Source organism: Thamnophis sirtalis, unplaced genomic scaffold (assembly GCF_051295495.1).
Source record: "Thamnophis sirtalis isolate CommonGarterSnake01/CBP01778 unplaced genomic scaffold, rThaSir2_p1.2 scaffold_11, whole genome shotgun sequence".
Lineage (NCBI taxonomy): Eukaryota > Metazoa > Chordata > Lepidosauria > Squamata > Natricidae > Thamnophis > Thamnophis sirtalis.
Genome location: NW_028261391.1, coordinates 24,742,330 through 24,770,069, shown reverse-complemented (window position 1 = coordinate 24,770,069; position 27,740 = coordinate 24,742,330). Strand labels below are relative to the sequence as shown.

The 27,740-nt window shown below is 37.2% G+C and overlaps 1 protein-coding gene across 4 annotated transcripts in view; it reads left to right on the top strand.

The window, feature by feature from the left end:
• ARHGEF26 (Rho guanine nucleotide exchange factor 26) overlaps nt 1-27,740 on the top strand; it is a 53,877-nt gene that overhangs the window by 9,354 nt on the left and 16,783 nt on the right. For 3 of the 4 annotated variants that reach the window (XM_087725344.1, XM_087725342.1, XM_087725341.1), the window contains exons 4-10: nt 632-777; nt 11,599-11,655; nt 17,012-17,172; nt 20,139-20,291; nt 21,143-21,272; nt 22,993-23,067; nt 27,534-27,623. In XM_087725344.1, coding sequence (XP_087581470.1) covers nt 632-777; nt 11,599-11,655; nt 17,012-17,172; nt 20,139-20,291; nt 21,143-21,272; nt 22,993-23,067; nt 27,534-27,623 — 812 coding nt within the window. The remainder of the gene's footprint in view (nt 1-631; nt 778-11,598; nt 11,656-17,011; nt 17,173-20,138; nt 20,292-21,142; nt 21,273-22,992; nt 23,068-27,533; nt 27,624-27,740) is intronic. The other variant, XM_087725343.1, reaches the window with a different exon arrangement.

The window sequence follows — 27,740 nt, the reverse complement described above, 5'->3', positions numbered from 1 at the left end:
GAATGTAAAGACTCAAATAGGGCTATCTGGGGTTTTTGATTGAAACTTCAGATACTTAGGTCAAGTTTATTTATAATAACAGTATGGTACTGTGGATTTACAATATGTTGCTCACATTATCAATTTCTTGAATCTTAGGGTAATATATGTTTAGTATTTAAAAAGTAAAAGAAATCTAAATATCAGATTAGGTATAATTTATGCAACATGATAAAGTATGGAGTTATTTGATTGACATTTTAATAGACATGAGAAAAAAACCCAATATTTAGTACTCAACTCTAAGATGTTGCTTTATGCACTTTAGCTCTGCATTTGCAATTATAATTACAAGAAGCTAATTGATTCTGTTTAAAGTTTCAAATGATTTTATACCTTGTTTACATACCTTGCTAACAAGATAAATTGGTCAACTTTCATAAGAACTTTTTGTGTTCAATCATCCACAGGATGGGAGAAATAAAATAGGTTCTTGTTTTTCCTTCCTGAATTTGGCTGAACTGATGTTCCTGTAATTTATAATATGCTTTCCCAGTGTCTGTTCTGAACAAAACTAGCTGTCTAAGAGAAAATTATTATAATTATATAGTCTAGAAGCATCTCAAATCATTTTCCTTTCTTGTTATTCCAGAAAATGCAGTGTTGTATCAGAATTACAAAGAAAAGGCTTTGGATATAGATTCCGATGAAGATGTAGAATCAAAAGAACACAAGTCAGATGAAAAAATAGTTATTCAATACAAACCTCTAAGATCAACATGGAGTCAACTGTCTGCAGTAAGTGTTGTAATATTAATAAGTACCTCAAAGTTCAAATTGGAAACTAGTGATGTTTATAAGCAAGTTTTTTTTTTACCAGCCAATGTGAATTTTTACAGCCTTACTTTACCCTCAATTACCTCCCAAAGCAAAATGTTTATCAACATGCAGATACTATTCAATAGTTGTAATTGGCAAAGAGAGGTGGCTACTACATCTGCATTCCTCACTTTGATTCATGGTTTTTAAAGCAATCAAACTTAACTGGGTGAATATTTCAGGAAACAATTAGAGGTAAACTATTATTTTATGGAAATGAAAACCTTTGATTCATTCTTAATAAAATAAGCAAAGGGAGCATGGTCAGGGTGATCCGTTCCTTCTTAACACTTAGGAAACCAGGGTCAAAATCTGGGTCTTTCCACAGAGCTTTTGGAAGATCTTCACATGTGATTGATAGAACAATATGGGTTAGCTATTTAATTGTCCAATGATTAATTGCACAGATTTTATTTGTGTTGTCTAGAAGCTCCACAGAATTCATGGAGCAAACAATACACCAATACATAAAGAATAAAAATACAAAACATGAAGAAGGAGCGACCGAGCAACTTTCTTTTACTATAAACGTTTAGGCAAACAAGGTCTGGCTCCGTACAAAGCTTTGCTTGTAATATATCTTTAAAGAGTAGTCTCTTTTAAAGCTATCAGAGGACTGTCTCAGCCTCTTTCCCTGTCCCCTCAATTCCATGTCACTGTTGTATTATCAAGGAACCATTGGGACTTCTTTCAAACTGGTCAAACTAGAATCCTAACTTTTTGGGTAAAGATTTGGAGATTGCTTTGTCCGAGTACTCTTTTCTTATTGGGGTCCTTCATTCTACGGAGAGGTGGTTACTGTTTAATGACTATTTGTTCAGCAATCATTTGAAATTTTAATGGCACTGGGCTTAATAACTCAAAGGTGCTTTTTTCAGGAGGCAACTGGATTATGTTCTTTTCTTTGAGGAAGAAGATGTTTCACTTTTCATCAGAGAAGCTTCATCAGTTCTGATTAGATAGTGGGGGGTGGAAGTGGGAAATGGAAGGATTATATTTTCTCACAGTCATCTGGTTGTTAACTTAGCACTCTCAGTGAACTGTTGAGGCTACTTGGAGGTTCACCTGAATCATAGTGCAAATGGTTGTGGATCTTTCTTGGAATTGCTGAAAGGACTGCATTGTTTTAGACAAAGGTGATGTCATATTCCTCCCCTTCTAATGAAGAGGGCTGTTCAGTTCTAACATAGTTGGCCTTTTTGGCCCCTCTGTCAAACCAATGGTCCCCTCCATCCAGAATGTGGACTTAATAGCTGTTACCAGAATTTGCAACTATTGCAGCGCCCCTGTGACTATGTGATGAAAATTTGGACACTTGGCAGTCTGTTTATCTTTATGACCACAGGTGTGCTGCAGCTTCTGCCACCTGCCAATCACCTTCTCACAAATAGTCATTCCAAAGCATTGTGAGAGCAGCCATTATTCTCATGATTGTTTGAATGGTGGTGGTGGTGGTGGTGGTGAGCAGGCCTGGACTTCCAAGGAAGTGGCAACCTTGTGTTGCACTTCAGCACCCTGCCAACTCACACATAGCCTGTGCCAAGCTTCCTGTGGCTTCCACAGTGCCTTCTTACCTGGCACTCCTTCCACTTAATGACTTGCACAGTTGCTTAGCAACCACAACTAACAGAGCCAGGATTGCAGTCATTGAGCAAAGAGGTCATGTGACATCTTTGCTTAGTGACTGAGTTTGGTCCCAATTGTGATTGTTAAATGAGAACTACATATACCGTATTTGTTTCATATCAAACCAATGTAAGTAACAGTTTTGTTTAAGATATATATAGAGCTGTACAAAGAGCAGGAAAAGCCCAAGGGCATATTTTTCTGTGTATTTCTGTATGTCTAGCTTTCTATACATTCAGCTGCACCTGAACAGATGTTCCATTCCTCCAAATTCTAAACTACTAAAATTTTTAAGAGAATTCAAATATGACCTTAATCAAAAGATTCACTGTGAAATATTACTTAAATCTTTCTGAAACAGTGTGATTGAATTGGATTTCAACTCAATCAGAACATAATTTAACAGCATAGTTTAAAATTAAGCAAAAAAAAAACACCCCTCAATCCTTTATTATTTTATCAACTGCTCTAAAAGGTTGTTTTCATTAACTACTCAAAGTTTGACCTATTGCAGTCAGAACAACCAACTGTGCTGTGCTGTTAATTTCCCACTGTGTTCTCTGCTGGAATAGAAGAGAAGATGGACTGAATCAGCTGAAATGGCTCATTGCAGAGAGCTTAAATTATAGTATGAACATCCAAATTTGGCCATTATCTTAGCAGTCTGACTATTGCTTCCATGGGGTTGCTTCCCCTAACCATTCCACAGGGGCTCCTGCAGAGCTGTTGCAAAAAAACAATCATGCCACTAGTGCCTTGCCCACTTGAGATCAGCAGCCTCAGCAGTATCAGACCAATATGAATGGATAATGCATAATGAAAATCAGTTCTGTGATTTAACTATCTTCCTGCAATTTCGCAGATAAGGAAAAAATTAAAAAAATATTAAATCTCTCTCTCTCTGTGTGTGTGTGTGTGTGTGTGTGTTTGTATCTCTATCTCTATCTCTATATCTCTATATATGCTGGTCTTGTTGTATTCGGGTCTTTTCCCATGTAAGATTGAGATTGTCGTGGCAACGTTTCAGTGAGGTCTCACTCGCCATCTTCAGGCTGGGTTTTGGTCTTAAGGTGTGATCAGAGCAGCCGTCGTTCTATAAATCTTGATGGGGGTGTGTGGAGTGCTGGTTTTGTTTCAGTAAGTGGAATGATTGGTTGTGTGGTTGTATCATGATTGGTAGATTGGTGCTGGCTGTGTTGTTTCGTGTTGTAACGGCCTTGGGCTCTGTTGACTAGGGCTGGTTTCCAGATGTCTGGTAGGCAGGAGGTATCGTCACGTTTATTCATGTTGTGGGGGTGTTTATTACGATAGATTCCATAATAATTCTCTTGTTGAAGTGTTCTGCTTTGGAGATTAACCTGGTTCCTTCAAAATTAATTTCATGTCCTGTAGCTTTAAGGTGCTGGAAAAGGAAGGAAGTTTTTTCTTTTTTTCTTACTGTGTTCTTGTGTTCTGCGATGCGTGCATTTATTCTTCTGTTCATTTGTCCTATGTATGTTGCAGGGCAGATTTTGCATGGTATTTCGTAGACGCCTTGGTTTTCTAGCTGGATTTTGTCTTTGGAGTTTCTTAAGATGTTGGCTATTTTTTGGTCAGTGTTGAAGGCTATCTTGATATTTTTTGCTGATTTTATCTGTGGTGCCATTGATGTAAGGGAGGAGGGTGATGCCGTTGTCCTATTCTGTGTCTTGATTTTTGGGAGAGTCTCCCTTCGGATTAGGTTGGTAATTGTTTATCTTTGGAATCCATTGGAGATTAATACGTTTGCGAGAGGGTGTAATTCAGTTTTCAGGTGGTCTTTGTCGGCTAGGTTCTGGAGATGAAGGTCTTGGCTACAGAATTAATCTGTGCAGAGTGGTGATAGGATTGTGCATTTAAGTAGCGGTTGGTGTGTGTTCTTTTCTGGTAGATGGTGTGTCCTAGGGAGCCACTGGGTTTTTTTGTAGATTAGGACGTCCAGAAAGGGAAGTTGGTTGTTTGCTTCTATTTCCATGACGAATTGTATTTTGGGGTGTAGGCTGTTGAGATGTGTGAGGAAGTTGTCCAGGTTTTTTTCCCGTTTGGCCAAATCACGAAAGTGACATCAACATATCTAAGCTAAAGTTTGGGTTTGTGTTCAGATTTATCTAAGGCGTTAGTTTCAAAATGTTCCATATATAAGTTTGCGATGACGGGTGAGAGGGGTGATCCCATGAGTGCTCCTTCTATCTGTTTGTATCTTTGTCCATTATGGATGAAGTATGTGTTGGTTAGGCAGGGGTTGGTCAGGTCTAAGATGTGTTTAGGAGGGTTGCGTTTGTTCTGGATAGCTGTGAAGGCTTCTTTTATAGGCACTTGGGTGAAGAGGGATATGACACCGAAACTCACAAGTAGGTCGCTGGATTGTAGGTTTTGTTTCTTTATTGTTTCTATGAAGTGGAGTGAGTTTTCTACATGTGAAGTGATTGATTCTGTGTAGGGTTGGAGTTGTTTGGCGAGGAATTTGGCAAGATTGTGTAGAGGTGAGCCTATGGAGCTGACTATAGGTCTGAGTGGTATTCCTTCTTTGTGTATCTTGGGGAGGCCATAGAGTTTGGGGCATCTCGAAGATTTTTCTCATCCCTATATATATATATATATATATAGCGTGTTTCCCCCCAAATAAGTTAGAGTCTTATTTTCTTTTGCCCCACGAAATATGGTCTTGGGCTTATTATAGGGTGAAGACTTACTGTTTTGGGGTTTCCGGGCAGCTGCTCCCTTGCAAGCAGGCTCTCGAAGAGCCGGGCACAGCCTCAGGGGCAAAGCAGCCATGAGATGACCATGCTCACAAGCAACGGCCCGGCAAACCCCCTCTCCAGCCGGGCAAAGCGCCATTCACTGACCTAGGGGGTATCCCTAAGACACCAAGCCACGTGGCGCTCTGCCCGCTCCGCAGCTCCCACGGCTTGGCACATTAGGGATACCCCCTAGGTCAGTGCATGGAGCTCTGCCCGGATGGAAAAGGGGGTTGCATGAGCACCTGTTCCACCCCCAGCAAGCATGCCTCCCAGGCTCACTATGCCCTGGCCCAGCTCTTCACCAAGCCAAATATAGTTCAGTAATCACACTTTATAACTTCTTGATCTCACAAATATGAAACAAAATTGGGTAATTGCTTGGTTGGGTTTATTGTTGACTGGATTTATGCAACCAAACAAGTTGCATTATGATTTAATGCAGTTGTGAACCCATGTGGTGGTTGTAAGCCAAGATTTATAAGTTAGCAGAATCTAATCTATTAACAAGCTAAAGGCCATGATTTTCAAATATGGTTTTAAAGTTGCTATGTGTAAATAGGTGATGAATTACAAATTGTGCTGATTCTGTAGTCAGGTGGATGCATCATTAAACAGTTATGTTGATAAACAGCTATGTTGATAAACAGCTAATATAAACAAGATAAATGTGTGTAATTATAAAGGATAGTTTTCTTTTTGACAGTGCTCTTTTAAAAAAATCTTCATGATAAAACTGTAAATTACAAGGAGGAACATAGTACTATTTGGACAAGTTGATCACTTAGATCATTTGGATCTAAGTGATTAATTAGTCACAGTTTTCTGCACTAGGAAAATACTGTTAAATTTTGACAATTACTTTGATTAGCTGGTATCTTTTGAAGCAGAGTTACGTATATAACTTAGGACAGTGATGGCAAACCTTTTTCACCTCGGGTGCCAAAAGCACACGCGTGCGCGCTATCACACGATCTCGAGTGCCCACCCACATAACTTAATGCCCCCCCCTCACCTGTGTTGGCCGCACGTTTTTGTGCAAGGCTTCCTCGCCACTCCCTGCTCTGGCTGCTTCCCCTTGGCTAACACCCAGTGAGGGGAGAAGTTGCTCTGCCACAAACGGGCAGAGATTGGGGGTGGGGTGGGGAGATGCTCAAGTGTGCTCCTGTGTCAAAAAACCTTCCCTTATCATTGTCTTGTGTAAATATTGGGCCCTTTTTACTCCCCCCTCCCATCAAAGAGGATCCTGGGCACTACAGTCAATAGACAAATGAGGAAGGGAGCTGCTGGCACAGAGGAAAGACAAGCAGCAAGGAAAGAAGAAAGAGCAGCTTTTTCCCTCTTGCTGGCTGCTCTGTTCCCCCCCCCCCTCCCCCCGTGCTAACACAGAGGATCCTGCCTGGTTGCTGCAATCCAAAGGGAAATGAGGAAGAGAGCTATCTGCATGAGGGAAAGACAAGCAACAAGGAAAGAAGAAAAAGCAGCTTTTTCCCCCTCAAGGTGGCTGCTCTGTTGTGTTTTTCCCCATTTCAGCACCACTCCATGGAGCCTGCCCCACCCACCATCACCCAGGTCCTCGCTTTCCCCAAGGATTTCTTTGCCTACCTAATTTCCCCTCTCTAGCATTTTTCCATCGTGTTTCTTGCCGTTTTGGACAGAAAAACAAAGTTTGTGGGACTAAAAAAACCCCTTCAATCAATCAATTCCAACTTCGCAAGATCTCCCCCCTCCCCAAGTTGTCATTGATTGATTGATTTTTTTTTAGTCCCACAAACTTTGTTTCTCTGCACATGCTGGCAAGAAACATGATGGGGCTGGAAATCAGGTAGGCAAAGAAATGCTTGGGAGGAGCTGGGCGATAGAGGGTGGGGCAACCTCGACGGCGTGGCACTGAAATGGAGAAAAGGGCAACAGAGCAGCCAACTTGAGTGAAAGAAGCCTCTTTTCTTCTTTCCTTGCCGCTTGTCTTTCCCCCATGCTGGCAACTCTCTCCTCATTTCTCTTTGGATTCCAGCGATCAGGCAGGATCCTTTTTAGTAGCACGGGGGAGAGGGGAACAGAGCAGCCAACCTGGCTATTCCAGCAGGCCTGCGGCTGTTGACCTCTTGACCGAGGTCCAGCCCCGATTAGACTGGGTACATGATGTGTTTCTTTTAATCTGCTTTCTTCTGTTTGTTTTTTAACCTTTCTCTTAAAATTTTATTTCTGTAAGCCGCCTGGAGTCCTTCGGGATTGGGCGGCCTATAAATTTAAGAAATAGAAATAGAATAGAGTGAAAAAAGCCTCTTTCCTTGCCGCTTGTCTTCCCCCCCACCCCTTTGCTGGCAGCTCTCTCCTCATTTCTGGTTTGCGTTGGGCTGTTTTTCGCCCTTTGGAGGCTTTAGGGAATCGTCCAGAGATAAAAAAATTGCCGAAAATCAGCTGGCCAGTGGGCACATGCGCACTGGAGCTGACAGGGCAACACCTCGCATGCCTTCAGAAATGGCTCCGCGTGCCATAGGTTTGCCATCACGGACTTAGGATGTACCCATTTTCTGTAAACCTGTATCCTCTTGACTTCTGTATTTGATAATGCAAGGATCAGATGCAAGCTGTGTGGATTGTATGATCCAAAAATTAGCACAGTTCTCATTATGCTCTTGTTTTAAATAGTTATGATAAGCAAAATGTGTTTGTTGCTCATCGATTCTACTATATCATAAACATTTGATACCAGATACTCATATGACTTTATGAGTTAGATCCAAAGAACTGGAAATGGGATACTTACTATGCATTGGAGCTTTAAAATCAATCAATCTTCCATAATTTGCTACATTTATCATGGAAACATTGTGTTGGTAAATGTAAAGGAAGTCCCTGCAGGTTTTACTCCACCCATAGCCGATAAGCATTGGTACACATATTGCAACTAGCATAGTGCAGTTTGCTTGGTTTTGGTTTAATGGCCATTGGAGGTTGTAAATCATGGTTTATGATTTGAAGTAATGTATAAATTTGACCATTATAACTGAGTTAAACAATATCTGATTAACTATTGAGAGATGAGGATTGAGATGTTGAATAGGAATTGCAGCTGAAAATCTCTTGTGGACCAGAAATGTCTTCTTTAAACAAGCAAGCAAGCATGTTACAACCCCACTTATATATGTGTGTGTGTAATATGCATAGGAAATATATGGGTGATGTTGGACCTATGTGTGTGGGTTATTATCCTTTTTGTTTTTTCCAATGCTCTGGTTTTATGTAAGGTCTTTTTTTTAGTTTGCTTATCTCTTCTTAATTGACTGCATAAAAAAGGAGCTGAATAGAACAGAAAGTCTTTTGAAAATAGTTCTAAGCTATTAGAAATAAGATATATTCAGCTGTTTTTAAAGGTGTCTTTGTTTAAAGAAGTAAAAGCTACGCTGTCTTTCACAATATGCAATAGCAGGGCAATAATATGCATGTGAAAGTAGCTTGAATTGTGAGCATACCAGGAAGTAAAGTGAAAATGCATTTGGCAATCGTATATCTTCAGTTATATAAGTAAGTTTTTCAAGTTATCTGCAACTCAAGTTATCTGCAACTCAAGTTATCTGCAACTCAAGTTATCATAAAATAGTTGCATCTTTTGCCAGGTTACATAAAAACAGTAAAGTCATTATAAAAGTAGACTGCTAACAGGGAGTATCAAGTATACCCTGTGAAGCTACACAGAGACATGTGGTAGATTCAATGAATTCTTGCTTTTCAGGTAATTTTGATTCATTGAGATTTAGGCAGCTGATGAGAGAAGCATAGAGAGAGACCAAAAAAGGTATTTAAAGATACCATATCAATATTTCTTTCTTGGTGACAGCTCCTTGGCTTTCATGAACAGTGAGAATCATGGCTAAAGAAATGTTATAGGGAACAATTAAACTTTTCTTTCATAAATCATCAGAAGAATGGCCTTTCTTATTACCTAAGTACCTATAAATGACCAATTTGCTGGATTAGTCCCAAATTTTGCTCTCTGGGAAAGAAAACAAAATAGTGGGGATAGAAACTTGAATTCTTTTTTTTACATGCACGTTTGACATTCTTGGGCTATAGGAATGTGAGGAGCTTGATCAGCATGATTAAATCTGTCTAACAGGGACAAAAATGATTAATTTTAATTCTAATCTTTTAATGAAGTAATAGTTTTGTTTTATTAACATAGTAAACTTAAAGCTTAGATATGTCCATTTCCTATTAACTTTATATCTTTATCACTGTTCTGAAATTATTTGGCCCAGTTGGATCTATTGTTCTTTGCCATTTTGCTCAGGTGCTTAAAAAGAACACATTTACACTATAAGTATAGGGATGTCGTGGCTCAGTGGCTAAGACGCTGAACTTCTTGATTAGAAAGGTCGGCAGTTGAGCTCCCATTACTTGTCCCAGCTTCTGCCAACCTAGTAGTTCAAAAGCATGTAAAAATGCAAGTAGAAAAAAAGGGGACCCCCTTTGGTGGGAAGGTAACAATACTCTGTCCTCATTCAGCATTTAGTCATGCCAGCCCCATGACTACGGAGACATCTTTGGACAGTACTGGTTCTTTGGCTTTGAAATTGAGATGAGCACCGCCCCCTAGAGTCAGGAACGACTAGCACAGTGATGGTGAACCTTTTTTGGCTCCTGTGCCAAAAGTGGGGGTAGCGCAGGGTGGGTTGTGTGCAGGCATGCCATACCATAATGCTATGCATGTGTTCTCCCCCCGCGTGCATGTGTGCGCATGACCAGCACACACATCCCCCCCGCCACTTTTAGCATGGTTTTTTTCACCCTCCCCAGAGGCTCCAGAGGCTTTCTAGGAGGCTGAGGAGGGCACCCCCCCCAGAAGGCCTCCGGAGGCCTCCGGAGCTTCCCTAAAGCCACCGAAGGCCTCAGGAGCTTCCCTGAAGCCTTCGGAAGGCAAAAAGCAGATCTTTGGGGAACCCAGATGTTTGGGAATGGTGACTTCCGGTTTGTCCATAGGGCCGATTTTCAACCTCTGGAGCCTTCAGGAGACTTCCCTGAAGGCTCCGGAGGGCAAAAACTGGCCCTGTGAGCAAACTGGAAGTCAGTTTTTCGTGCTCCAGAGGGGGGGGGGGAAATCTCAAAAGGCTGAAGTCAGCTGGACAGTGAGCGCATGCGTGCTGTCCAGCTGACAGGACAACGCCTCATGTGTCCTAACAAATGGTTCCATGTGCCACCTGTGGCACACGTGCTATAGGTTCGCCATCACGGAACCAGCACATGTGCGAGGGGAACCTTTGCCTTTACCTTACACCATCAGTATATATGTCTCTGAGTCATATGCTACTTTTCTGGTCTCTCTCTGCTGAATTCCAGTTGACTTGTCTATCTCATTTCCTCAGCAAATTTATTGGTAGGGAGTGTGCAGCCAATATGTAAATATGTCCTTCCAGTGTATGTTGGCGTGTGTGCGTGCGTGCGTGCGTGCTACCTTTCCTTGCAATTTGAAACTATTTTCTTTTTAACTGTTTTATTTAAAGAGCTATAGATACACATATATAATACCCATATGTAAATTATATTTTATTTGAATTTGACCTCTGGCCTTATAAACAATTCAATCACTTTAAAAAATAAAAACTAATTAAATAAAATGCAAACACATGCTATACATTTTTAAATTTTTGAGTAAAAATAAGCACACATGGTTTTTTCATGTAACAAAAATCTAATGAAAATTATATAAAGTAACAGAGATAACATATGTTTGTCTTCTGTTCCTCTTCCTTACAGCCTGCCCAGGCTCTAATCTTACCACACATTTGTGAATATTTGCAAGGTTCTTGTCTTTCTTGCTATCACATGCCCACCACCGATCTGCCAATCTTCACACACTGATCCATAAGCCTACATACCTCCCCAGTAATCCAAAGCTTTTAGAATTTTAATATAAGAAATACCCATTTTAAGAATGGATTTTGCTCCACTCTTCAAATTTCATATTCTTGGTCCATCCTTGAAATTTCTGGGGTGTCATATAATTTGAGAACTCTTGCTCTAGTAGAATTAAATCAACACCTTAATGTATAGGGGAATCGAGAATAATACCCTTCCCAGGGCAATTTTATACCTATGGAAGCCATAATAAAATCTTTCCAGAATGAAAACCTTTGGTTGCCCAGAGCTCCAGTAGTCTCTAACACCTGTAAAGGGAACTGACAGCAGAGAAGTTACCTATGGTTGAGACATTGACAGATTATTTAGGTATCATCACTTGTCAGTTGCTGTTTGTATAATGAAGTAGCTTTATGAGTTAGGTTAAGCAAATGGACTATCTATATTTTTTTTTTAAAGTATGAGTTATAAAAATATATTAATTAAGCATTTATTTCAGGTGAAGAGGAATGGCTTATCTCAGACCATCAGCCAAGAAGAAAGAAAAAGGCAAGAGGTAAGTGTTATAATAATTAATTCAATTATTAATATATGCCTTTCTAGTACTTTTGTTTTATAAAGACAGTAAGTTCTAGTTCTCTTTTTCTTCGAACTAAATTACAATAGCATTCTTTTTATCCAAGCTTTCTGAAATTGTATTGCCCCTTATAGAGTGGGTACATATTTACTGGTAGAAAATGATTATATAAAATATAAATTCATATATAGTATAAATAATATGTAGTTTTGGAGGTATGTTAATAATGGAAAGAAAATCCTTAGCCCATGTAAAGTAGGTAGAAATAACCAGTGTATATTAGTGACTTTTCTCATAACCAATTCTGTTTCTGCGAGTTTTGATGTATTTTTGATAATTTTGGAATTGCAAAGTTAAAAGGGGTTAATAGCAAAGTTTATTTACCTCATTGACTCAAACAACAACAGAAGTAGAAAAGCTAAAGATGGGAGCAAAATCAAAATGTAAAAAAATGCCAAATCATTAAAGGCGAGAAAAATTATTTTGCTAACATGGTGTCAAGAGATTAATTTAGGCTGTACAGTTTTTTGCCTTTCAGCTCTAGATGTCAAATCTAGTCAGTTATTACTAAGACCTCCAGGAGCAGTAGTGTTTAGTAACTTGGATAGCATTAAATTTTTGGTAAATATTCTGCTGGAATATTCTTGTGGCTGCAATGCAAAACTGTAACATAGGTCTGATAGGAGGAATAATCTTCTCTGGGAAATCTTTCACGAGACACACAATCAAATACATCCATATAAAAATGACAGTATAGTTAGCTGTGATCCAAAGATGTGCTGAGACATCTCTTTATACCCCCTCTACCATATCTATGTATACTTATCTAATATTCAGTAAAATGTATTTAAAATGTGTTTTATCAGTAATAGCAGAAGGTTGTATGTCAAGAGAAAGAGCTCTGTGATGTTTGCCATTTGTTATATTTTGCCATTTGACTAGAGGTATGTGGAAATAATTTCTTCCCCGTTTTGTGACTTTGCTCATGAGCTTGCATTGGATCTCTAATCTTTCTATCGTATTAGTAGGAGGAGTGATCCTAAAATTTGTTGTTTTCTCCTCCTCAGCCCTCTAGAGGCTTCTGCTGCCTTCTGGATGAGTTTGGAAAACTCTCCTCCAGCTCCTTTTGGTCTTGACTGCACTCAAGAGAACTGTTCCTCAGAATAGTCCTGACAATTCAATGAGAGATCATAAGGAAGGACCTAAAGAGCATTCTGAGTGTAAGTGAAGTCAGATTTTTAAGCTGCATAAAGTCAGGGTAGGGAATGTCCAAAGAAAGAGGGAACATTAACCTTTTAAATTAAACTCTGCTGTGAATAAAGTGGGGAAGAAGCAACTTATTCTTAAAATGATAGGAACTTGCCAGCTGTCAGGGAAAAAGTTGTAGTTGGTGCAGTTCTCTTCAGCTGCAGTCCAAATCAAAGGAGCTCAAGGTTGGGTAATGATTCAAACTAAAGAGGGAAAAAGGGAAAAGTCTTTTGGATTGGCTCGAGTACAATTCTATAGATGGTAAAGTAGGAGGTGCAAAAGGTAAAGGTGATGGTGGTTACAAATATTTTGTGGTTTAAGATGGGTGTGAACCCCATGACAGTTTGTGAGGTCTGTGGCTTGGCTGTTAGATCACTTGGCTTTTTTTAATAAGCTGATTAAAACAAATCTTAGGCTTAATATTACATGGTGAAGCCAATTTACATGTTGGTAAGAAAGATTCCCCAAATGTACAATTGTTCCATTGGACAGGAATGTTGAGAAGTCTTTCACTTTAATATAAACTGTATGTAACCTAGACTGCTTTAATAAATAAAGTATACCCTGTTTCCCCGGAAATAAGACCTCTCTGGATGATAAGCCCAATCGGGCTTTTGAGCGCATGTACTAAAATAAGCCCTCCCCTAAAATATTTAAACTCATGTGCAGCTGGTCCCTTCCATTTCCTGTGGGGGAAAGGGGGGAACATGCCCCATGCACCCTGCATGCAGCTGCCATCCACGTGGAATGACCTTGTGGAGGTCGTCCAGCAAACTCTAGCTACCACGCCCATTCTCTTAGTGGCATCCACAAAAAGAGCGGCAGGCCCAGTGATGCTAGGGCTGGCAAGAGTGTGCCAGAAACAGAAATTTTGGCCCTCTCTGGATCAGCTGATCCGCGGACCATGGAGTCTCCTGCACCCCAAAAATAATAAGACCTCCCTGAAAATAAGGCCAAGCACTTATTTCAGGAGTAAAAAGAAAATAAGTACCGTATACCGTGTTTGGAGAAACACGGTAAAATGTATACATGTAAATACAGTTTACACTTTGATGCCGTTTCACTCATTTTACTGATTAGTTTAAGGTTCATACATTTTGTACATAATGATTTATCTTGGATGTTATTGCTGCAATTTATAAATTTAACCTGTGTGATAATGCAAGCCAAGGAGAAATAATCTGGCCTTAGATAGCTCTTAAAAATGTATCTGCTATATACAAGTCTTTCTAATCTTAAATGTAAATTACTACAGTGGACCTAAGCACTAGCTTTTAAAAATATGCCTACTGTTTTAAAGCCCTTTTAATTATAAATGCAAGTACTTCTTCAGTGCCATATGCAAAGCTTCAGTGCACATTTCATCTCTAAATACTTCTGACAACTGTTCATCAGCTATCAGGCTTTAAACATCTGTGTGCATTGCTGTTACGCAGATGAGCTGAAACTACATTTTGGAGTGTCACTCATGAAGATTGTCATTTGTCTTGAGTAAGAAATAAGAATTGGAAAATATGTTACCATTCTTCATCTCCAATTAGCATCACTAGGTTATATGCATGAGCTCAAACACTCCTTGTTCTGTTTTTTTTTAAAAAAAAACACCTAATTGTTTGGAAGTTTTCTGAAATCCTTTGAAAAGCTGTTTTCATTATCTGCTTGGCTCACAAGCAGATATAACTATCTCATTTTCACTTTCAAAACTGGGATGCCTAGTCTTGAATTTCTCAGCTTTGAAGGAATCAATTAGGGCTGTCATCAGGAGGGAGAACAAAGAATCTTTAAATAGTCTTGAAGATGAGTTCTCTGATGTCCTTTCTTTAAAAACAAATCGGATCAGAACAAATTAGTCATGGAACACTGCTGCTCTCTTTAGGCAAACCCTTTCTTTATAACTGCAGTTAAGGCAACAAGATCAACAGAAACATAGTTTTCAGAGCAAGATGATAGCAGGAATGTAAGTCATAGTGCGTCTGTTGCCTCTAGTCATATTATACAGATCTTCTTTATGTTCACTCAGTTGTTGATTAAGGACTTGAAAACAATTAACCAGCCTGCCCCAGAAGCCTGGACATTTTCCAGATATTTGGACTTTAATTCTCAGGGTTTCCAAGCCAGAATTTCACTGCGAGAACTTTGGGAGTCAAAGCCCACCCAGCTGAAGAATGCACAGATTGAGAAGAACGGAAATACATGCATGCATGCTTGAAATGCTTACGGACTTTATAGCTACAGAGCAGCTCACTGTGGACTTTCAACTCTCTGTTGAAGAACAGTGACAGTAGGGAACACCAGGATCTCAATCAGTATGCTAAATATTCATTGTAAAAACAACAATGAAAGAATGGGCTGCATAAAAACTACATTAAAAGATACATTTTGGGGGAAACCAGAGAATCATATTGAAAGTGGTACAGCCATCATGTAAAAGATAACTAATGCCCATTGAGGTAATAAAAATGTCCTGTTAGATAAAAGGGTTGTTTTTTAACATTCACATTCATTCATAAAAGGGAATTTTTAATTAAGTACCTTGTACTGGCATGTAGGTCTGGGTTTTTTTGTGTGTCTGTACGCTTTTGAGTCAGTGTTGATGTCTGGTGACTGCCTGGACTAGTCCATGCAGTTTCTTGGAAAGATTTTTGGAAATGGTTTACCATTTCAGCTTCATATGGCTGAAAGAGAATATAAATCATCCAGTTGCTTCATGCCTAAGGTAGAATTAGAACTTAGAGTCTTCTATTTTTTAGCCTAGTGCCTTAACCATTAAACCAAACCAATTCTTGTAAGTCCTTTGCACCCCTACCTTCACCAAAATTTGGACACTGCTGTTGTAACCAAATTTAAGAATAATTAAGTCAGTCTCATATTCTTCTCTCTCTGCTGTTTTCTTCTTTATCACTTTCCTTGTGTCAAACTGGATGTACATTGACCTGAATCATGAATAATAAGTTGCGAAAATAATTGAGAGACGATATATATATTCTGGATCCCCATCCTTTTCATATTCAGCCAACCTTCAATAAAAAACATGATAGCAGATGATTCTGTGCAACTTTGCTGCTGATTTTACTATGAACTATTTTAATTTTGTATTAAATTAATAAAGTTTATTTTTGTTTTAAGTATATTGGACAATTCAATATTCAATAACGAACACATCTTATAAGGTCTGGGTTTGTCTTATTTTTGTTATTTTTGAGCTGAATTAACAGGATTTTTTAACTCTGTTACAATAATATAGATTTATTAAATTGTATCCTGGATTATTAGAATATATTATAGTATCAAGAATGTAAGATGTTGGTAAATAGAAAATATAGCCAGTAGTGGATTGCTGATATTTGTGATTTCTTAATGCTTGATTTTTTTTTAATCTCTTAGGATTTTTCAAGTAATTTGACATTTTAATTTTTTTAATGGAAGTTTTTTTTTCTTTCTTTTTTTTTGTGTGTGTATGTATATGTATGTGTGTGTGTGTATTATATATATATACACACACACATACATATACATACATTAAAAACCAAATTGCCCCTCTGTGGGGTGTGGGCCCCACATTGGGAACCATTGTAATTTAAAGGATGAGATTGTGATCCAGACCACAGAGTCAAATTTCTGACACTTGCTCTTTAAAATACCCCCATTTTTAAAAATCTTAAAAATGGTTGAAATATGCCACATTTTGATACCCAATCTACCTTAACTAACTCTTTTACATACTTTGTTCTTTCTATGTTTAATATATGTATTTATTGTGTCTTGATTTAGCCAAGCAGGGGAAAATATTTTTATTCACCTCTTTTCATTTAATTTTGCAGGTTTAATTTACAGGGTTTTTTGTTTTAAACAAAGTACATGCTAAGACAGTCCTAAAAATCATATTTGTATTTTTGCTTACTGTTGAAACATGTACTCAAGTATTATGTTTTAATTTATAGTTCAGACTAATTCTTTCAAGATAATTGTCCTGGATATTCAAAAATACTCTTGTGAAAATGTATTACTAGGAAATGATTTGTTGTATAAAATCTAAAGAAATAATTTTAGTTTTCTCTTTTACTCTTCCCATTCCCCGATCATGCAGGCTATATTTGAAGTCATCTCTTCGGAACATTCATATCTTCTCAGTCTAGAAATTCTGATTCGGATGTTTAAAAATTCCAAAGAACTGAGTTCCACAATGACAAAGACAGAAAGCCATCATCTTTTCTCCAATATTGCGGATGTGTGTGAAGCTAGCAAGAAGTAAGTATTAAGCAGTCTTTATTAACCAGAGTTAGTGGTATGCATCTGTTTGTTGCTGTTTATATTGTTGGCAAGTACATTGTTACTGTATTTCTTTAGACCAGGGGTTGGCTACCAGCGGCTCTGGAGCCGCATGTGGCTCTTTTATCCGTCTGCTGCGGCTCCCTATCACCGGTCGGCTCCACCTTTGAGAAGGCTTTCAGTTAGGACAGATAGAGAAAAAAGGATGCCACGCTAGGAGGAGACTCAATGACGGGGGAACTGGACTTCCGGTTGGAGAGGAAAAAGGATGCCCCGCTATGAGAAGACTATAGTGGGGGAACTGGATTTCCAGTCAGCAGAGCAATAGCAGATTTTTATATACCGCTTCATAGGGCTTTCAGCCCTCTCTAAGCGGTTTACAGAGTCAGCATATTGCCCCCAACAACAATCCGGGTCCTCATTTTACCCACCTCGGAAGGATGGAAGGCTGAGTCAACCCTGAGCCGGTGAGATTTGAACCGCTGAACTGCTGATCTAGCAGTCAGCTGAAGTGGCCTGCAGTACTGCACTCTACCCACTGCGCCACCTCGGCTCATAAGGAAAAAGGATGCTGCACTAGGAGGAGATTCTATGGTGGGGGACTTTTGTGGCTCTTTGAGTGTTTAAGGTTGCTGACCCTGCTTTAGACAATGTAGTCAAAGGACAAATTTATGAGAGTGTGATTAAGTGGGTCAAATTTTGCAGTGTGAGCTCGTAAAGAAGTCAAGAATTGAATCAAAGGAGCTTTTAGCTATTTTCCATCTGTTATTAAGACGTATCAAAATCAATGGAGTTTAACCAAGCATGCCTGCTAGATAAAAGAATGTTCATGGGAATGATTTTCTTTTAAAAAAATTCTTAACATTTTTTACTGCTTGAAATCATATTATGCTGCCTATCTTTGCTATAAGATATACAATGACATTCATGAAGCATGCTGAATATTTGTTACACAGCTCCATTATAACAGATTTATATATGTGCTGTGTTAATCTTTTGGCAGACAGTGTAGTGCATAGTACAAATACTGTTGAAAGCTTTGACAGATTTCTTCAATTAAGGCATTTCTGGTTGAGAATCGTATCTTTTCTGGTCTTAAACCAAACAGCTTTTGCCAAACCCTTAAGAGATATGTGGGAATCATATGCGTAAAAGATTAACTCGTTAGCAGATACTATTGTAAGGTTGTGAATTTTATAAAAAACTATTGATTTCAATTGTGCCGGATATTTCGATGATTCTTTAATTTGTGGTCTAAATTATGTTTGTAAAGTCTACAGATTTCTAATCATGTTTAGATTATTTTGTACTAGATCTTCTGAAATAGAATCAAAGTTACTATTTATCTGTTACTTATACATGGCTGTACCATGCCAGATCAAGGTAAGGAAACCAGAAGTTAAGAAATAAATACACTTACGTAAGAAAATATCATAAAGTAAACAGTATCACCTTGGGCATTGCCTAATATAAGAGTTACTTGTACTATTGTTTGCTTTCTCTTGGCTGAAAAATCATACATTTGATGTCTTTGGCACCTAGAACAGTTGCATCATTGTGATTTATTAACCTGTTGTTTTATATTAAGCTAATATATATAAATACAGACATTTCTTTCTTTCATGCTGTAACAGGGATATGTTCAGGTCTTTGATATCCATAAAACTTTTATAAGTAGCTGATTTGTTAATAACAAATCAATAGATATTGATTTGATATTGAGCACATATAATCTTTTTCATATATCTGGTGAGGATATGGCAGTATTGTGGGATGTCCCAGGAATGCAGTCATAAAACTTTTAGGCCATTGAATAGGGATATACAGTGCTGTATATCTTTTCCAACACACAAAAAGACCATTCATGTATTTATAGCTATTTAGTACTTTAATGATGTATTCTTTCTGTGAATACATTTTCAATAATACGGGCTTCCCAATTTTGTGTTTCTGGTGGTCTATTTCTGCAATGGGTTCAGTTTCTTGTCATTCATAACTTGTTTCCCAATTCCAAATAAGCACTATGAGAAACCAAAGCCAGATTGTCTCCAGCGGAGAACTGTACCGATCTGCTTACTATGGTATGCATAGGTCTTCAGGTTAACAATAAGTGTAAATTTACAAAAGTTATTATATGTATAGAACTTCCTTGTTTACATGAAGCAACCCTTAACTAGAACTAAATTTATTAATGTAGTTGTGTCGTCGAGGTATCATTTCAGAGATACAGTAGTTCCTTACCAGTTTCCATAATGCCTTTAACAATGACAGAGTTTCTAGTATACTGCCTTCACTGGAAAAAATCTTAATTTTTTTAAAAATATAAATTTAAAAATTTAAATAAATATTTACATAAAAATATAACCCCTGTAGATCGATAGCAGTCATATTTCTAAAACCTGGCATGTAGGATGTGTAGACTTTTTATATCCACTGTATGTATGTACAAAGAAAAGGCGAAAGTAATCACCATCCATCTGGCATTATTGGAAATGAAACATTCAGGAGCTACTACATTATGTAACATATCTGGTCATTAGAAGTAAGTAAAGTCCCATTTCAGCCTCATATGTTTTAAATGAGGAATAAAAGAACCTAATTTAATTCAAACATTCTTTTTTCTGAAACAAATGTATTTCCATTCAGTTTCTTCCAGTTGTTTGTTGAGTAACTTATAAAATATGTTCGTTCATTCTTTTTGAATGCGGTCTCAGCTGTAGTCAATTTACTGTTCACCTTCCATCCAGAGAGACTAATCTCAGAATAAGGAAAAAAAGGTGTTAATGGTTTTCAGACAATTAGGTCAAGGTTCTACATAGAGTATGTAAGGCTGTCTAGCAACCAGTTGTTTGGATGGAAATACAATTAAGGATCTCTTTGCTTTTAGTTAACAAATTGTGATTAAATTTGTGATTAAATCTTCAAAAATGTTCTGTTCGTTTCAGGTTCTTCACAGAGCTTGAGGAAAGGCATCGAAGTAACATCTTCATAGATGATATCAGTGATATTGTAGAAAAGCATACTACATCAACTTTTGATCCTTATATAAAATATTGCACAAATGAAGTCTATCAACAGCGGACGCTTCAAAAACTGTTGTAAGTAGTGGAAACTACTATACTGGAATTGCTTGGGGGAAAATGATGTTATGAATCATGTATAAATTTGGTTTTTGAAAAATAAATATTTCAGGCATACTAATTGAAGGAGACAATAAACTTGATACATGTAAATTTACACTTATTGTTAACCTGAAGACCTATTTTTTAATTTTGCTCAAGTGATTCCCCACAGGGTTAATGTATTTCAATATATTTATAAATTGTCCTTTAACTATAGGCATCCCGCCACCTGTCAGAAATGATGTAGGGTCTCCTCCTTGAGCAGGGGATTGGACTGGATGACCTACAAGGTCCCTTCCAACTCTGTTAATCTGTTAATCATGGGTAAACTATTAATATGATTGTAGATAAAACTTAAAAAAAAGTTTCAGTCACAATTGTTATTAAAATGTTTTGGTTAATTTTCTATTTAAAAATCTTACTGAAAAGTTTGCCATATTAGTACTAGATCTATTCTAGGAAAAAAATAGATTTAGAATAAATAACTTAGCTTCACTTATAAATAACTTAGCTTCACAATAATTGTGTTTTTGCAATGTCGCTTGACTTAAAGACATGTGAAAGAGCTTCTGTGGTAACTAATCATTTTCTTTGAGTTGAAAAACCATAAGCAACAGTTTTATGGATATTACTGCATCTTAATAGAAGATTTGTAGAACAGTCTTATAAATTTTGGGCAAAACCCTAATCTATGAGTGATTATTGGTATTAGTCTTTATGTTTTCAAGAAAGCTATTGGCAAACTTTTTTTTTCTTCAGACAAAGGCTTTTAAATGCATCACCTTTATATTTAATGTTGTTTATAAAATTGTTGCTCTTTTGGACAGAGCTACCAATCCATCCTTCAAGGAAGTATTATCGCGGATTGAAACTCAAGAAGAGTGTAGGAATTTACCAATGATCTCCTTCCTCATTCTCCCAATGCAAAGGGTTACTCGGCTTCCACTGTTGATGGATGTAAGAGCAGCTTATTTTTAATTGTCTGTTCTGTTTATGATTGCGTTTATATATGTAATTCTGATGTGATAATTTATAATTATGTAATCACTTATTTGCTTATCCATCATATAAACTGCTGAATTGTCATAATTTCAGTAATTTAGAATTGGCCCAGAGAAACCTGGGAAATACTTTTGCTGGGGCAAGTAAACATTCTGCCTAGGGTATTTAATTTTCTATGGCTTCTGTTGGATTATAAATTTCTATATAAAGTATAGAGCCTTATAATCCATTTTTTGTCCTTTCCTGCTGGTTGACTTTAATAGGACTATTTAGTGCTATTTTATTTTCAGATTATATTTTGCACAACAAGTGCTGCAACAACTCTTATAAAACCTTTAGAACAATTTTAGGCTTAAGAATGTGGACAATCATTTCTTAAAAGTGTTATGGGCTAAAACACAATTTAGTCATGCTTAAACCTATTGTCACAATGCCATAGTACCTTATAATATTTATTTAGTTTATATGCTTGACCTTCTCACTTGAAATATGATTCAGTGCGGCATGCACAATTAAAGCACAAAATCCAATCATTAAAACCAATTGAAACAGTTACAAACTACGATAACAAAAAGACAAGAGGAAGTGTTGTCTAAACCAGCCAGTTTAGTGTAGGGGTTAAGGTTAAGGCACCAGACTACAAACCAGGAGACCATGAGTTCTAACCCAGCCTTAGCTGTGAAAGCTAGCTGGGCTTTTCCCTTTCAACCCAGCCAGTTATGGGGAAAATAGGAAGAAGGTATGGTATGTTGAATATGTTTGCCATCTTGAGTCACTTGTAAAAACAAAGGTGGGATATAAATTAAATAAATGAAAGTTATGTTTGGATCTTGTGCTGTACAGATAAATCTTATAGTTTCACTTAATTAAAAAGCTATTAATAAAAAGCTGTATTCATAAATAAAACACAAGACAGAATTTCAGGGGTGAGAATGAGTGGTCTGGACCACTCAATGAATTTTGTCAGCAAGAGTTTTGAATCTTCTGCCAACATAACTAGGTATGCTAAATTATGTATTAATACATAATTGCTATCATTTGGCCTGGAAAACCAACAGTAATGGTTCTTTTTATTCCATTAAGCCTCTAAAAACAACATATTACCAGGAACCATTTTATAGCATTTTGGCTTCTCGCAAAAAAAAAAAAACCCTCTTAACTCCCTTGTCATTAAAAATATATCAATGTTTGCTTTGGTGCGCGTTTGTTTTCATAGCTTGCTTATAAAAGCAAGTTAATAAAATGTTGATTTAATGGTCAGACTGTTTTTATTACGTTCCTTTAAAAGAGAAAATGTTAATTTGCATCTTGTTCTAAATCTAACTATACATGTTATCAAAGACTTCAGTATGCAGATCTTTAATACCTTGTTAAAACTGAACTGAAGAAGTAGGCAGATAAAGACATTTGTACTTGAAACTAAAAAAGAAAGATGGTGTTACCAATTCATTACATTAAATATTAAAAGTGAAATTTAAGTATTTCCTTTTAGAAAAAACATTTCAGAGTAAGATGTCTCGGTAATCTAGAATATAGTATATTTTGATTCAGCAAAAGGTAAACATTTGCATAAAATTCATAATACAGATTTGCATATACAAGTATCATACACATTTCCCTCTCACTAATTAAAAAAAACACCACATCTCTAAATTGGTGAATTTTTTTATTTCAGACAATTTGCCAGAAAACGCAGAAAGATTTGCCAAAACACGAAGTTTGCAAAAGGGCTTTAAAAGCAGTAAGCAAGGTATGTTTAGGTTATCTTTGAAGAATACAACGTGTTTATTGCTGAAATTCTTTTGTGCATGTTTAGAAGTCAGAATTCCGTATATAATCTTCTAAGGGCAAAATCTTCTAAGTAGTCTTACAACCACAGTTGAGCCCAAAATTTCCATTGTTGAGCAAGATAGTTGCTAAGTAAGTTTTGCCCCAATTTACGACCTTTCTTTCCACAGTTGTTAAGTGAATTACTGCAGTTGTCAAGTTAGATATATGGTTGTTAATAAGTGAATCTTGGCTTCCCCATTGAGTTCACTTGTCAAAAGGTCACAAAAGGTGATCAGGTGACTAGGACACTGCAACCCTCCAAAATATATCCCAGTTGCCAAGCGGCCAAATTTTGATCACGTGACTGTGGGGATGCTGCAATCCTTGTAAGTGTTATAACCAGTCATAAGTCTTTTTTTTTTTTTTTTTAGTACCGCAGTAATTTCAAACAGTATCTAAATGAAAGGTTGTAAGTTGAGGACTACCTATATCAGAATTTCACTGGGCAAATCTACCTTTTGGGGGGTAAAATTTGATTCAGAAAAATTATTCATTGCCTCTAGGAAAATGATGATAGCAAGAAGAATGAAGAGCTTCCTAGGCAGTTAAGTGACCTACTGGCTTAGCAAAATGAATTACGTTGTTCAGTTATAGTACAGTCAGATTTATTTCCATAAATTATAAGTGGTATATGTGGTCCCCATCCTAGTGTTCTATTATCTTATGACCTTCTATGTTAAATTGGGTTGAGACATAGAGACCAAAAGAGGTTATCATGGGACCTTCATTACTGAGTATCATCCTTGTCCTTATTCGACATGCTCCTATTGTAACTACATTGATTCTCATTATCAGAGATACTGATTCTACTTAATGCAATGGCATAGTATCTTCTGCACACTTATACTAGTGACAAATATGTTGTCTCTTTTGCTGTTATAGTAGCTTTAAACATTTTTTAAAATTTTACTGCACCTTGAATTTAATTTTCTCTTTGGGATGAGCTAAAATATATGCAGCTGCTTGATGTCTGAATTTGGCTCAATAGCCCATGAGTCGTCCAAGATTGGTCAGCTGCAAACTGAATATAGTATACCATTTTCTATCATTTATTTACCACTCAGTTTTATGTTTGTCAAATCTTTATACATATATGTTGGTTGATGCATATCATCACAGTAATCTGATACAGATATAGTAGTGTCAAAATGTGTTAATGTTTACTACACTAAGTTCGCATTTAGAACACATTCAACCATTAATTTCACATACATATTGATTCTCAATTCATTTACTTTAAGGTACATCCTACAATTATGTACTGATCATTTGACTTAGAATTTAGGATGAACTATCTGTTATCTACCACATTAACGTTTGCAGCAGAATTTCATTGCAAGCTAAATTCTTCATTTAGCTTAGCAGCCTCTGAGCCTTCTGTATTTCTAGAGGTGCACAGAATATTGAAAGAAGGAAGGGAAAAATGGCAGCGTTGATGGGTTCATTTCTGTTGTGGGATGGTGGCTTTATATTTTCAGCTGCTAATTTTTGCAGCCTAATATGAGCCTCAGTAGCACAGTGGTTAGAGTGAAGTACTGCAGGCTACTTCTGCTGACTGCTGGCTCCCTGCAATTTGGCAGTTCAAATCTCACCAGGCTCAAGATTGACTCAGTCTTCCATCCTTCTGAGGTGGTAAAATGAGGATCGAGATTGTTGGAGGCAATATGCTGACTCTGTAAACTGCTTAGAGAGGGCTGTAGAGTACTGTGAAGTAGTACATAAGTCTAAGTGCTAGTGCTATTGCTATTGCTAATATGGAAAAGAAAGAACCACCCTTCTTTTGTCAAAGGACAATTGAAATGTCATAGCTTGGACTTCTGTGAGAAGCACAATTAATTTGTCTATATTGCAATCAGCGATCATTGAGAATCTAAAAATAAAAAAAGGAAAAAATGTTTTCTGGCTAAAAATTGAAAATTAATTTGGATGCCTCCCCCAAATCTTCAAGACAGATGTGCACTTTTCTTCCCCAGCCAGGGACATGTTTATCACTAGCAAGAAAATTAATTAAAATTTAGTGATACTGATCTTTCAATGAAAACTTGTAAAATACTATACCTTATCAGTGGTATGAAATTATATAGGAATGTAGTGCTAACTTTCTCCCATGCTGGATAGAGAGAATAATATTCATATTATTATACAGGACCCTAGTTGTATTAAGAACTCTTGATAAAACACTATTTATTGGAAGTCTCCTTAATACCCAGTAATTTTTGTTGCAAATTATTAATGGTATTAACATTTTTCATAAAATATATAAAAATGGAAAGGGGAACAATATAAAAACTGCTTCATTCAAGAATAATTATTGATTATTTATCTGTCCATGCTGATACTGCATGTTATATAATGTGGTTCCACCACAAAACCGCGGTAGACTAAAGCGCGCTCGACAAAAGCGTGTACCTGACGTCATCACAGTGCGACGAAAACATCACGCTGTGAGCGGTAAAGTTAAAATTAACGCGAAAACCTTACCCTAACCCCCCCAAACCTAACCCTAAACCTAAACCTAACCCTAACGCTTAACGTAACCCTAAACCTAACCCTTACCTTTACGTGAATCGGCTTGCTTTAAAAGCGCTTTTTAAAGCGCCCTTTTTTCTCTGCGGTCATATTTGTCGCGCTGCTGATGACGTCAGGTACGCGCTTTAATCGGGCGCGCTTTAGTGGACCGTGGTTTTGTCGTGCCACGATATAATGTAATCAATATTTAAGAGTTTTTTAAAAAGTGGTGCATTTTTCATACTGTTCAGATCAGAAAAGAAGACTAGCATTCCCGTGACATATACTGTTACTCTATATGGAAGTCGCTAAATTATCAATTAATAAATCTGATTTTATCTTTGGCTCATAAAAATGGCTTCTAATGGCTTGCTAACAAATACTTTCCAGAAAAAGTATGCCTCATGGGTCTTTTAAAATGCCTTTATCTTCATTTTTCCAAATTACTCATTATTTGCACTGAAATTCATTGCTATTGAAGAAAGAAAATACTTTAATATGCCTCCTACACAGAAAATAGCTATAAATAGAAATGTAACTGCTTTGTATCTAAGTAACTCCAGATGATTTTTTTTAAGGGTATAGATTCCCCCTCCCCCTTTTTTTCTTTTTTTTTGGGGGGGGGGGGAGAGTCCAAAGTTTTTGGGAAAGAGAATAGACTTTCCCAAAGGTATCTTCCAGAAAGTTGGGTAAGGTTGCTACTGTGTATACCAGTTTTATCTTATTGGCAATTAGAAAAAGCAATATCTCATGTTCCTTTTCTCTAATGATATAGTTGGGAAATGGATTTAATGATATAAATTGGAAATAAATAAAATCAACATTTTGCGTTATTACAATTCTTGAAGTTGCCCCTTGCAATAGAAATCAAAAAGGACAAAGGGAAAGATTTAAAAACTTCCTTTTGGTTTCTCTGGCACTGAAATCCTGCATTTCCTTGGTAGTAAGGAAAATAAAGTCTTACATTAATTTTATTTATTTATTTATTTATTTATTTATTATTTATTTATTTATTTATTTATACATTAATATTAATCCATAGTAATATAAAAAATGCCATTGGAATTTTACAGTCGGGAGTCTATAGACTAGAGCCATGATGGCAAACCTATGCAGAGCCACCTCTCCAGGATGGCTCTCCAGGATGGCTCTCCAGCCATCGCCCAATGCTCTTCCGGGTTCTGACCAGCAGCTCTTTGTGCTCACGGGAATGCCAGAAGCTGGCAGAGTAGCTCCCCGGCATGCATGCACATACTAGGAAGCTGAACTTCTGGTTTCCGGCACGCACATACATGCTGGCCAGCTAGTCTTCATGCACACATGCACGCCAGAAATTGGAAGACCAAGTGACCAGTGCGGAAAACTGAAGATTAGCTTCCCGGTGCATACATGCATGCCGTTGAATTGCTCTTCTGTTTTCTTCTGTCAATCTGGTACATCAGATACATCCATAACTGCCTGGGCAATAGCAATTGCACCAGCTGTAGTTTCTGGGTGTGTAAGTGCATCACAGTTGTTCAAAGGGGAAAATAAGATATGAGTGGCCTAAAAAGAAGGTATAGATAGCCAGTGTCCTTGGATATGTGCCTATATGTCAGAAGGGGCCTGTCAAGAAAAACCAAGGCAAAACCCAAGAATCCTGTTGTTATGAGTTAGAATATTAAGGAAATTGTAGCAGTGCCATTTTAAAAAAATAGAAGTAGCATTCTTAAATTGTTTGTAGAAAAGGCTAGTTCATTCAAAAATAGCTGCACATTACAAATATTTTTTTTCTGATTCCCTTATTGTTACATATCTATAAAAGATGTAAAGAAAAAAAACTACATTTTTAATACCAAATGCAAACCTGCTGGGTGACATAGATGTCTCTTTTTCCAGTTGGTTCGTCTGTGCAATGAAGGTGCTCGAAAAATGGAAAGGACAGAAATGATGTATACCATCAACTCCCAGTTGGAATTTAAAATCAAGGTAGGAGACTTCCTTCCATGCATTTTATACAGACTTTTAGCTTCTGGTTTGTTTTAGTGCTGAGTTTTGTGAGTGAGAATAAGCTGTGTTTATTTTTTTTTATGATGAAATAGGGAT